This window comes from Salvelinus fontinalis, chromosome 3 (assembly GCF_029448725.1).
Source record: "Salvelinus fontinalis isolate EN_2023a chromosome 3, ASM2944872v1, whole genome shotgun sequence".
NCBI classification, from domain to species: domain Eukaryota; kingdom Metazoa; phylum Chordata; class Actinopteri; order Salmoniformes; family Salmonidae; genus Salvelinus; species Salvelinus fontinalis.
The window spans coordinates 26,511,697-26,524,556 of NC_074667.1; the positions used below are offsets into that span (position 1 = coordinate 26,511,697).

Here is a 12,860-nt window from a genome sequence, read left to right on the forward strand (position 1 = left end):
TCAGAAAATGTATTGATGGTTCTCCCGACTGGCGCAGTGGTCTAAAGGCACTGCATCGCAGTGCTAGTCCAGGCTCTGTCGCAGTCGGCTGCGACAGGGAGACCCATGGGGTGGCGCACAATTGGCCCAGCGTCGTCTGGGTTAGGGAGGGTTTGGCCGGCAGGGATGTCCTTGTCTCATCACGCACTAGCGACTCCTGTGGCGGGCCGGGCGTAGTGCACGCTGACATGGTCGCCAGGTGCACGGTGTTTCCTCCGACACATTGATGCGGCTGGCTTCCGGGTTAAGTGGGTATTGTGTCAAGAAGCACTGCGGCTTGGTTGGGTTGTGTTTCGGAGGACGCACGGCTCTCGACCTTCGCCTCTCCTGAGTCCGTACGGGAGTTGCAGCAATGAGACAAGACTGTAACTACCAATTGGATACCACGAAATTGGGGAGAAAAAGGGGTTAAAAAAATATATATATGTATTGATTGATCCAGAAGCACATAGACTGTAAATACTCAAATAAGATAACGTATTTTCTGACTGTAAGAAAATAGTTGCCCGCCCAGCTGGACCAACCAAACTACATGTAAACTATATTGAAACTAATTTCACACATATAATAATAATATAGCAGCAAAGGGGGGACCAACTCCATATTAATGCCCATGATTTTCTAATGAGATGTTCAACGAGCAGATGTCCACATACTTTTGGTAATGTAGTGTATGTGTCGTCAAAAAGAAAAGAGGACCAAGGCACCTTATATATATATATATAATTAAAATGTCTTTATTTGTATGGCATGTTCAATGGAAACAAAGATTAAAAACAATATGTTTGTTGACTGTGGTAGGGCAGGGCCTGTGATGTCTGCTAAATGAACAACTTAGGCGTATTTCTTTTGAAATAAATTGCCTTGTATCATGTTTTTTTATGACCTTCCTAAACAAAATATGAATGGATTTATTTGTGATTGTGTATATTAACACCAGAAAGTCAGAGCATCATAATATCTCCAAACAGATTGTAATGTTTAATTACTGCCATTTTTAAAGTCATGTCTCCCTTGTCCTTGACTTTCCCTAAATAAGTCTATATAACACACTGTCATTGTTAGACTCTTAATTTCACAAACAGAACAGGAGTTATAACCAGTTTTTGGGGGCATGTAATATTTGGAATGATTTTCCCTGGCCTGCTCCGCTCCTTCTCCAATAGTTGAATGTGCCATGTCCAGTTGATAATCACCCCAATAATTGCCTCAAAACTGAACCTAAACTACACCGAAACTAATTTTACGGATGTAACAACAGACAAAATAAATTAAGTATAGTTTGATGGGGGAGAAAAGGGGAGAATGGGTGATTCGATGAGTGAGGGGAAGCGAACGACGCATAATTATGTATTTCACCAATTGTGAATGAAGAACAGGGCGGGCCATTCTATTGTATTGATCTTTTCGATATATAATCTCAAAATGGTGTACCCTTTATCAGTCCACCGAATCCAATCAGTTGTGTTAGTCTACTCTAGGCCTACTTGGAGTAGGCTACACAGTGAGAGTACGCATCATTTACAATGGCAAGACCAAGATGAATGGATGCACATGCTGCGTTAGTGTTGCTATAAGATCAGATGTTTATTTTTCAGTTGACCATGAATTGTTGCAAGCTAGACTCAGTAACATTGGTCTCAGTGAAGGGGCAGTAAATCGGTTTAGTAACTATCTTTCTGACAGAACGCAATGTGTATATGCTGACAATCACAAGTCTAACTTTCTTGAGATTAATAGAGGTGTGCCCCAGAGTTCCATTGTAGCTCCTGTGTTGTTCTCAATTTGTATTAATGATTTGGGAAATGGGATGCAACCAGCAAAGTTGCATCTATATGCAGATGATACAGTCATATATTCATGTGCTGGTTCAGGCTGTTGAAGAGCTCCAGACTGCTTTTCAGTCACTGCAGGTCTCCCTTTATGGTCTCAATCTGGTCTTGAATGTACAAAAAACTAAATTCATGACCTTTACCAGAGTTCACACTCAGCCAGAGAAGGTTAGCATTGTCACATCTAGTGGCTTATCCATTGAAAAAGTGTCATCCTACAAATACCTAGGTATATGGTTGGATGACAAGTTGTCCTTTAAAGTTCATATGGATAAGCTTGTGAGGAAGCTTAAATTGAAATTGGGTTTTTATTTTCGTAATAAGGCTTGCTTCCCGCTTATGGGTAGAAAGAAGCTTGTTCAGGCCACTTTTTTTCTCTGTAATTGATTATGGTGACTTGTTGTATATGCATGCAACCTCCTCTGTCTTACAGTGACTGGACTCTGTTTATCATGCATTCTTACGCTTTATTACAAATGCCAAGTCACTCACCCACCATTGCACCTTGTACAAAATGGTGAATTGGACCTCACTTTATATGTGCAGAAAGCTAAATTTGTATGTGTTCATCTACAAAGCCCTTTTGGGTAAACTCCCTTTACCTCTGTAGTCAGGTCTCCTTCACAACCAGTAGTTACCCTACTCGGTCTGCTAGGTGGTTGCTACTTAAAGTCCCCAGGACATTTACAGTATTAGGCAAGACTGCCTTCTCGTCTTGTGTACCAGAGGCATGGAATAGTCTACAATCCATGCTTCATCTAGATAAGTTAGTGCCACTGAATGAATATACAATTTTGATGGGAGACTCTGTTACAATGGAGTGTAAATGCTATGTTTAGCCTGGATCATGTTGTTGTATTGTATTGCTGTATGTTTTTAATTCTGTAATGTATTAATTGTTGCTGCCTTCTTGGCCAGGTCTCCTTTGAAAAAGAGACTCTGGGTCTCAATGGACTTTTCCTGGTTAAATAACAATAAATGATTCTGATTCATGCTGAACGGCATTCCATATCTGGGAAAGGATCCATATCGGGCAGCAGGTGAGCGAGTGTTGGATAATGTTTTAGATCAGATGGCACTGCTGTACTAGGTGTAAGGAGGAACTCGCCGCTGGCCTGTTACTGTGTTCTTCAACATGCTTGACTTGGCTGCTATCAACGTACACGTGTTGTTCAAGCAGTGCATGAAGAAACGTCATCATGAGTCTGGCACACGGGCTACGAGAGAGACATATGAGGGCCAAGAGAGCAGCAAAGATTGAACGCGAGCCATTGCTCGAGCCAAAATTGAGCACAGCTCCCGGGGAGGAGAAGCTGCAAGGTGGGCAGATGCACTCGGGAAACAGAACCCACGACACCTGTTTCCGCTCCAAGCGACTTGTTTGTGGGAAGTGTTGCAATCAAGTGAGAGTGTCGAAGATTTGTGGTGACTGTTAGGACAAGGGATAACAGCTAAATGAGATCCAACTGTTGCGTGAAGATGCACACCATATTGTAAGCACGAGCGAGGCCACAAATAATGTGTCCAATAACTGTCAGTAATATACTATTTTTGACCGCTGTCATATCGACACTTATATTCATTAGAATGCCATTATTGATTTTGTGCTGATTTTCACTGTTCACAAGCAGGCTTTCACAAGCAGGCTTTCACAAGCAGGCTTGGCGCCTATACTGATATTTAGGCCGCAACAGATCCACAGACGACACAATGTCTATTGCACTCAACACTGCCCTTTCCCACCTGGATGAAAGGAACACCTACGTGATAATGCTGTTCGTTAATTACAGCTCAGCATTCAACACCATGTGCCCTCATAGGACCTTGGGACTAAACACCTCCCTCTGCAACTGGATCTTGGACTTCCTGACGAGCCACCCCCAGGTGGTAAGGGTAGGTAACAACCCATCTGCCACGCTGACCCTCAACACAGGGGTCCCACTCACTGTTTATTATCTATGCAAAGTCACTTTACCCCTACCTAAATGTACATATTACCTCAATTACCTTGACTAACCTGTGCCCCCGCACATTTACTCAGTACCGATACCCCCTGTGTATAGCCTCGTTATTTTTCTTTTATTGTTGCTCTTTTATTTTTTTACTTCAGTTTATTTAGTAAATATTTTTCTTAACTCTTATTTTTCTTAAAACGGCATTGTTGGCTAAGGGCTTGTAAGTAAGCATTTCACGACAAGGTCTACACCTGTTGTATACGGCGCAAGTGACAAATAACATTTGATTTGATAAACAAGGAGTACCGGTACTGAGTCAATGTGCAGGGGTACGAGGTAGTTGAGGTAAGTGAGGTAATATGTACATGTAGGTAGGGGTAAAAGTGACTAGGCAATCAGGATGAATAATAAAGAGAGTAGCAGCAGCGCATGTGAAGAGTGCCTATTTGTGAGGGAGTGTGTGTGTGTGTGTGCGTGTGTGTGTGTGTGTGTGTGTGTGTGTGTGTGTGTGTGTGTGTGTGTGTGTGTGTGTGTGTGTGTGTGTGTGTGTGTGTGTGTGTGTGTGTGTGTGTGTGTGTGTGTGTGTGTGTGTCATCAATATGCATGTGTGTGTGTTTTGTGTGTGTGAGCGTATGTAGTGTGTGTATGTGTTGGATCGTCAGCGTAGTATGTGTAAGTAGTCTAGTGAGAGTGCATGGAGTCAGCTCAAAAAAACTAAAAGAAAGGGGTGAATGTAAATAGTCCGTGTAGCCATTTGAGTAACTGTTCAGCAGTCTTATGGCTTGGGGGTAGAAGCTGTTTAGGAGCCTTTTTCTCTGCTACCGCTTGCCGTGCGGTAGCAGAGGGAACAGTCTATGACTTGGGTTGCTGGAGTCTGACAATTTTGAGGGCCTTCCTCTGACACCGCCTGGTATAAAGGTCCTGTATGGCAGGGAGCTCGGCCCCAGTGATGTACTGGGCCATACGCACTACCCTCTGTAGCGCCTCGGTCGGATGCAAAGCAGTTGCCAAACCAAGTGGGGATGCAGCCAGTCAAGATGCTCTCAATGATGCAGCTGTAAAACGTTTTGAGGATCTGAGGGCCCCCATGCCAAATCTTTTCAACCTCCTGAGGGGGAAGAGGCGTTGTCTTGTCCTCTTCACGACTGTGTTGGTGTGTTTGGACCATGATAGGTCCTTAATGATGTGGACGCCGAGGAACTTGAAGCTCTCGACTTCAGCCCTGTCGATGTGGATGGGTGCATGCTTGGCCCTCCGTTTCCTTTCGTCTACAATCAGCTCCTTTGTCTTGTTCACGTTGAAGGAAAGGTTGTTCTCCTGACACCACACTGCCAGGTCTCTGACCTCCTCCCTATCACTGTTGGTGATCAGGCCTACCACCGTCGTGTCGTCGGCAAACTTAATGATGGTGTTGGAGTCATGTATGGCCACTCAGTCGTGGGTGAACAGGGAATACAGGAGGGGAATAAGCACACACCCCTGAGGGGCCCCATGTGTTGAAGGTCAGCGTGGCGGATGTGTTGTTGCCTATCCTCACCACCTGCGGGTGGCCCATCAGGAAGTCCAGGATCCAGTTGCAGAGGGAGGTGTTCAGTCCCAGGGTCCTTAGCTTGGAGGGCACTATGGTGTTGACCACTGAGCTGTAGTCAATGAACAGCATTCTCACGTAGGTGTTCCTTTTGTCCAGGTGGGAAAGGCAAATGTGGAGTGCAATAGAGATTGCGTAATCTGTGGATCTGTTGGGGCAGTATGCGAATTGGAGTGGGTCCAAGGTTTCTGGGATGATGGTGTTGATGTGAACCATGACCAGCCTTTCTATGCATTTCATGGCTACAGACGTGAGTGCTACGGGCGGTAGTCATTTAGGCAGGTTACCTTGGCGTTCTTGGGCGCAGGGACTATGGTGATCTGCTTGAAACATGTAGGTATTACAGCCTGTATGCATCTTTGTACGTGTCTCTGTGTGTGGAGTAAAGGTGATTTAGAGTTGTTTTCCCCCTATTTACAGAAGTGACATGCTGATAGAATTGAGGTCAAACAGATTTCAGTTTTTCTGCATTAAAATTATTGGCCACTAGGAGTGCCACCTCTGGATGTGCATTTTCTTGTTTGCTTATGGCCCTATACAGCTAGTTGAGTGTGGTCTTAGTGTCAGCATCGGTTTGTGGTGGTAAATAGACAGCTACTAAAAATATAGATTAAAAAATATCTTGGGAAATAGTATGGTCTACGGCTTATCATGAGGTATCCAAACTCAGGCGAGCAGAACCTAGAGACTTCCAGGCATTGATAACAAAGAGACACACCCCTCCTCCCTGAGCTTACCAGATGTTGATGTTCTGTCTTGCCCATGCACAGAAATCCCAGTTAACTGTATATTATCCATGTCCTTGTTCAGTCATGACTCCGAAAAGCATCGAATATTAAAGTTCTTCAGGTCCCGTTGATGGGATAGTCTCGAACGGAGCTCGTCCAGGTTATTCCCTGTGATTGCCCGTTGGCCAATAGAACAGAGGGTTGAGGCGGTCTATCCACTTGCCGACCATAGTCTCGTCAGATATCCCGCATGCCGGCCTCTATAACGCCGCCTCTTTGTTCTCTGTATGTCGGGGATTTGGGCTTGGTCCGGAATGAGCAGTAAGTCCTTCGCTGCCGACTCATTGAAGTAGAAATCCTCATCCAAATCAAGGTTAGTGATTGCTGTTTTGATGTCCAGAAGCTCTTTTCGGACATAGGAAACAATGGCGGAAAAATGTTGTACAAAAAATACACACAAAATAGCACAATTGGTCAGGAGCCCATAAAACAGCATCTATTTCCTGCAGCGCCATTCTACTCGCTGTTGAGTAGAAACTCGAGTTTGGGTAGAAACCACGGATAAAATAGATAAAGGTTCAGTTCAATTCATGGGCCTTTTTCAAAAGAGCACAGGATTCTCCTGCGGCCTACACTGTGTAGCGCCAGGCAGTGGAACATTCGCTCCCGGAGCTGTTTCAGACACTGGGCAGGATTATGGGTAAATGAATGAGGAAAAGGTGCATGGCTCCCATCAAGGATTTACTGCAGGCTGCCAGACCATCTGTTCTTCTCTGACACCAACACAGAGAACACGAGCCACGACCATCAGTCATCGCTCACTCACAGCATCGACGACACCCATCCCTCACCATGTATAGGACCCACTGGCCCACTACAGCTGATCCAAGTTTTACGATTCGGCTTCTGTACAGTATATGTTAAAGGATGTTGTATTGTTCAGTCACATGTCATAGTATGGTCACAGGCACACACACATACACGCGTGCACACACACACATACACGCGTGCACACACACACACACACACACACACACACACACACACACACACACACACACACACACACACACACACACACACACACACACACACACACACACACACACACACACACACACACACACACACACTACTCTCTCAGTGCAGAAGACACACCCACATGTATATCTTACAGTACACAGAGGCCAACTCAGACACACATCTTCTGCGACTTGACAATCAGGGGCAACGAGTTCAAAATATAGCTTACAATGTGATCCAATGAGAAAACGCAGGACAGATTGACAAGCTGTCCCTCTCCCTGTTGAAACATGATATGCGGTAGCTTTTAGCCTGGGGAAGAGAGGTTAGGCGAGCACTCACCCCTTTTAGCTGCTGGGCTCCGCTGATGTGCTGGAAGACTCTGTCGATCTCCTGCTCGATGCGCCTGGCCCAGTGCATGATTCTGTGGACACACAATATGGAGGTGAGGTGTCACCCAATTCCAGCACATCTGCATGTTAAACCCCATCCAAACTGAGACAACAGAAGTTTGTTATGACCAGGACCTTGCTTGCGATCCCCGTAACCAGCTTTAACAGTTCCCATTCCCCTCCTAACACGTGGAAATGACGACACCACTCGAACAAATGCTAAAGAGAGAAAGTGGAGGCTACGGGCCCTGGTCCAAAGAAATGCACTACTTCGAGAATAGGGTGCCATTTGGGACTTAGCCTTGGTCAAAAGTGGACTCGAAGCAAAGGAACTCTCGGAGTGTTGGTTCGAAGCCAAGAACATCCGTTTCCTCTCACTCCCTTGGTGGGGTGAGATTCTCTCCTGCAACAAAGCCAGAAGAAGAAGCACATTCAACCACCTGACTAAACACACTAAAAAGAAATGCAAAGCCCCAATGCTGGACTCAAGTACTTTGTGGAGCATTAATCATTGATGAGCCCATTCAGCGAGATAAAAATATGAGAGCCACATTTCGTTGCTTCGTCGGGCCTGAGAAATGCTGCAGTAAAGCAAGCACAATCTAAAATGGTGGAGCGAGTCAATCGAAGGACACATTATCCTTACTATTGCACCCCATTGCCTTATGCTACACCTTAACAACCACAGCAAATACACTTCTGGAACAATCTTCAGTTACAGTGTTCCAAAAGAGGGTTTATGACTCCGATGCTAAACAGTAGATATAGTAGGTCTATAAACACGTCACTACCACATCAAGATATATAGGCCTAGACTCTGCCTAGAGTATTAAAAACAGACTGTGCATTAAGAACACAGCGTGTTCAGCTGTCCATACTTGTACACTGTGAAATCAAGTCAAAGGGCTATATATAGGCACACAGTGTAGGTAGCAAGTATCAGATGAGTCATGACCAGCAGCACAAGAATCAAGTGGGTAACAACTGTAACAGCCAGGCTACAGTATAAACACGCCCGTGAATCATCGGCGATGGAGCCACAACACAGCCAGTCACAATGTAACCGACACCACTACAGCTGGCTGAGAGAAGAGCTGATGCAGACAGATACTGTAGAAAGACAATTCATTCCGCTCCCAGACGTCGGCTGCTGGACGACACATCGAAGCGCTATCAACGACTAACAGACTCATTAACGATTTAAAAATAGCCGTAGTCCTGTCTGATGCAAATGAGGCTACTGTCTGATGATTACGCAAGAGACGCTGGACACAGGAAGATAGACATGATATGACCAAAGATGGTATTGTTTTAAAGGAGAGGGTGGCAAAACAGGCTTTGTTTCATGATTGTTGCAATCTGAGCTGCAGAGCATCCCCTGTTTGTTGACGAACACAAACAGACAGACATAATATGTGATATGATATGACCAAAGATGGTCATTTTTTTTTAAAGGAAGAGTAGGGTGGTAATAAATGCCTTTAGTATATGATAGTGCATGACTAAACAGGCTTGGTTACATGACTACTGCTAGTGCCCACAGAACAGCAGAGCAGAGCAGAAGTCCTCTCTCTGACTGTGGCAACATCCCATATTACACCCTTATCCCTGTATAGTGCACTACTTTTGACCGAGCCCCGTCATAGTGCGCTAGAAAAGTAGTGCACTAAATAGGGAATAGGGTGCCATTTTGGATGCCCCAGCTTGTGTGACTCAGAGCAGCTGAAGCCCGATCCTGGCTTTTCTTAGTGCGCTCCATTTCCTCTCCTCCTGGGCCCCACTGGGACATCAGAGAACTGTGTGTTGCGGAGCTAGCTGCCTGCCATGCTCCTGCCTCTCCTCTGTTACCTACCATCCATCCATCTCTCCAGGGACCGGAGAGAGAGAGAGAGTAGCACTACACGGCCTGCTGTGACCCATATTCACTTCCAAAGGGAGAGGGAAGGAGAGAGGGGGAGCGGATGGGATACTCAGAGAGGGTGGGGTGATCCGAGAGGGGGAGGGGCAGGAGAGAGAGATTCTGAGGAAGAGCAAGTGTGAGAAAGAGACGGAGGGGAGGGAGGGAAGGACGGGGGCTGGGAGGGATGGAGAAAAGGGATAAACCCTGACTGCTGCAGTATTCATTCTTAATTGGAGGGAGCTGCTGTTCTTCAGTGTAGCGATTCTGCTTCATTTAGCTTACATGAAGAGACCCAGGGCTGAGGGAAGTGGTGCTGTTTCACTGCACTCACTCAGCAGATAACCAGAGGGAAGAAGGAGAGGACAACCTTATGTACCTCCCACAATAACCCAATTCATCATCCCCCCACACACACACACCCACACCTCCCCTGTTGCGCCAAAGACCCTTGCTCTCATTGGAACACAACAAACCGCTCCCAGTATCTCCAGCTGTCATTGGCCCAGAGTTTCCTTCTACTGTCCCAAAGATCCCAGTCCCATCTGGTGAGTGCCTGCCTGCCTGCCTGCCTGCCTGACTGCAGAGCCTGGAGAAAGGCCCGGAAAGCTGTGGTCTCCAGTTAAGTGCCAGCTGTGCTTACGAGTGAAAGGGTTAAAGGTTGGAGAAGAAGAGCTGGGAAGAGGATGATTAAAAGTAGGGCACAAAGTGATGACTATACCCCTATGGACAGATTGAGGATCATTTTTGAACGCAGGCTTATTAAAATCAGCTTCAAGCATAGCTAGAATGGCATTATTACTGTCGGGCTCACTGCAACTGCCAGAGTAAGCCATGCCTTACAACTGTAGGCTACTTACTTCCTTTAAGTCACCGTTACCTGTCTTGTTTCCGGCTAGTGTTTAAGCTCCTCTCGCAGACCAATTAGGGCACAGAGATTGTCTATTTTGACATGTGGACATGGGCTAATGGCTACAGAGGTTTTTATTGATTCTTTCTATAGATCCATTTTAAAGCAAGACATGCTTTAGCCCCAGATTACCTTCCAGATCTGGTGGTCGTAGTCCCAGCAACCACATAAAAGGCAAAACTGATCCTAAATCAGCACTCCTACTTTGAGAAGCTTGATACATATGATACGTATCAAGCGTCTCAAAGTAGGAGTGCCGATTTAGGATCCGTTCTGCCTTTTAGATCACAATGAATAAGATTACATGGACAGAGGGAACCTGATCCTAGATCAGCACTCCTCTGAAACCCTTGATCAAATTTAAAGGCTTTCAAAGAGAGGACTGGAGTGAGTGACTTTGTCGAGACTGTATGCTACAATTGAATGTATGTCGTTTGTGCAATAAAAACGGTACAATAAATGTATTGAACAACAGTGTTCTGTAACCCTGCACACACAACCATCACGGCTCCCTATAGAACATGCAATCCCATCAAGTTGTCGGCAAACCATCAAGACATGCATGTCGTTCTGCACAAAGCACCAAACAAAAACCCACATTTCATAGGCTACTTAACTAGACCTACATCCCAAATAAAAGCATGTCCACATGATGTTGATGTGTCATTCGGATTCCACATGCTTGAATCCCAAACAAAAGCGAAAGATTTTACAGCATTAGAAGTCGTGGAGCACAGCTATATGCTACCATGTCCAAAAACAAATGACCTCCCCTATATTCCCTTCAGGACTGTGACCGTCTGGAAGGAAAGCAACAAAAAAAAGTCTGATGCTGCCCAGTTTGATCAAAGACAGCAGCCAGCACTGCATTGACATCATGAGACACACAGAGATGTTGCGACGACTAAACTCCCATTGAGCCACATATGAACACAACAGCCATCAATTAGGTGCCACGCAGCCTGCTCTTGCCAACCAGACTGTTGACAGAGACTGGCTAGCAAGCAAACAATATTGTTTGTGCCAATGATGTGACAAAAATGACACATCTAGAACATTTACATTTGAGTCATTTAGCAGACGTTTTTATCCAGAGCCATTGAAAGGAGCGATTACGGTTAAGTGCCTTGCTCAAGGACAGATGTTTCGCCTATTCAGCTCGGGGGTTCGAACCAGCGACCTTTCCGTTAATAGCCCAACGCTCTTAACCGTTGGGCTAAACGGGAAATTATTTATGTAGACAATGGTAAATGGTAATTGGTGAATAGTGCAGTGTTTGTATGTGATTCCTTCATGTATTGTGTATGACAGAAAGCAACGGTCCACATCCCTTTTACATCTTAAATTGACTGTTTTATTGCCCGTTCCTCGTTTGCCGGAGCAGTCGCACCATAGCGGGGAAATATGTTCACGTCAGAAATACAATGCGAGGAACCTAATTTAATGATAGGAAAGCAGAGGTGGTACACCAGCACAATGACGGTCGCCCAACGTGGCAATCAAATGCTCGACCTCAAAATACGCATTTTGTCTGTGACAGCTGAGCAGCCAGTGATATAGAATACTTACGTGTATTGCTGGGGGAACGTGAGACCATCCGCGCCAGGCCACTGTACAGTGAAAATCAAGATAATCTGGAAAGATACCAAGCAGACAATACTGCAAGACGGAGTGCATATCGCCATTTTCCATTAAAAATCTTGAACACTGGTTTGGAAAAATGTGAACTAAGATCCCACAACGTTCATGTTCAATCGCCTTTCGAGTTTATTTCGGGTCGCCTGCTGATTTCGACGGTAAACAAATGTGGACTAGCCTATGATTGATGCTCCTGCCAAGATACCGCAGTCGCTCACTCGCCCACTCTGCACTAGTCTCAGCAGCATCCGACGCACAGGCACGAGTGTAGCCTCTCTATTTCACGCATGAAGAGGACCACTTTGAATCCAATGTGATATAGGCTCAATTTCACAGATGAGCTAGACTTCAACCGCATTGTCACTTAATTTAATTCACAAACACAAAACATTTACATGTATTTATTATGCTTTCAAGATTTATTGACAAAAATTATTTTCATAAAAAATTTTTTTTAAACATCTCAAATTTGATTTACTATGCCTATATTTATTTGAATGTGCTAAGCCTAGTGATGTAGAGATTAAAAGGAAACTTGATATGCATGAAGGAAATTTATGCAATGCAGTTTGCCTACTGTACTTCCTCCTACCTCTTCTGGCTATTGGATAGCCTAATAGCCTATATCATACCGATATCATGTGAACCCACTGATGCGCAACTGTGTAAGAGCTCGAGCTTCTTGGATAAATCACTGTGCGTGGGAGACTTGCCAATGTAGCCTATACCGACTGGACAAAACGTCAATTCAATGCTTTCTATTTAACCGTCTCTTCAAGCTTGAAAAAGCCTAACAGTACATTGCTTACTTGAGCAATGGCCTTGTGCCAGTTAATGAATGTAACAGGTCCCTCTGTG

General features: G+C 45.1%; 1 protein-coding gene across 2 annotated transcripts in view; it reads right to left on the reverse strand.

Annotated features, from left to right (window-relative positions):
- LOC129842114 (voltage-dependent calcium channel subunit alpha-2/delta-2-like) overlaps positions 1-12,282 on the reverse strand; it is a 93,819-nt gene extending 81,537 nt beyond the window's left edge. For both annotated transcript variants that reach the window (XM_055910520.1, XM_055910511.1), the window contains exons 1-2: positions 11,934-12,282; positions 7,508-7,589 (exon numbers count right to left, since the gene is read on the reverse strand). In XM_055910520.1, coding sequence (XP_055766495.1) covers positions 7,508-7,589; positions 11,934-12,049 — 198 coding nt within the window. In that variant the 5' untranslated portion in view covers positions 12,050-12,282. The remainder of the gene's footprint in view (positions 1-7,507; positions 7,590-11,933) is intronic.
- Positions 12,283-12,860: the final 578 nt, after the last annotated feature.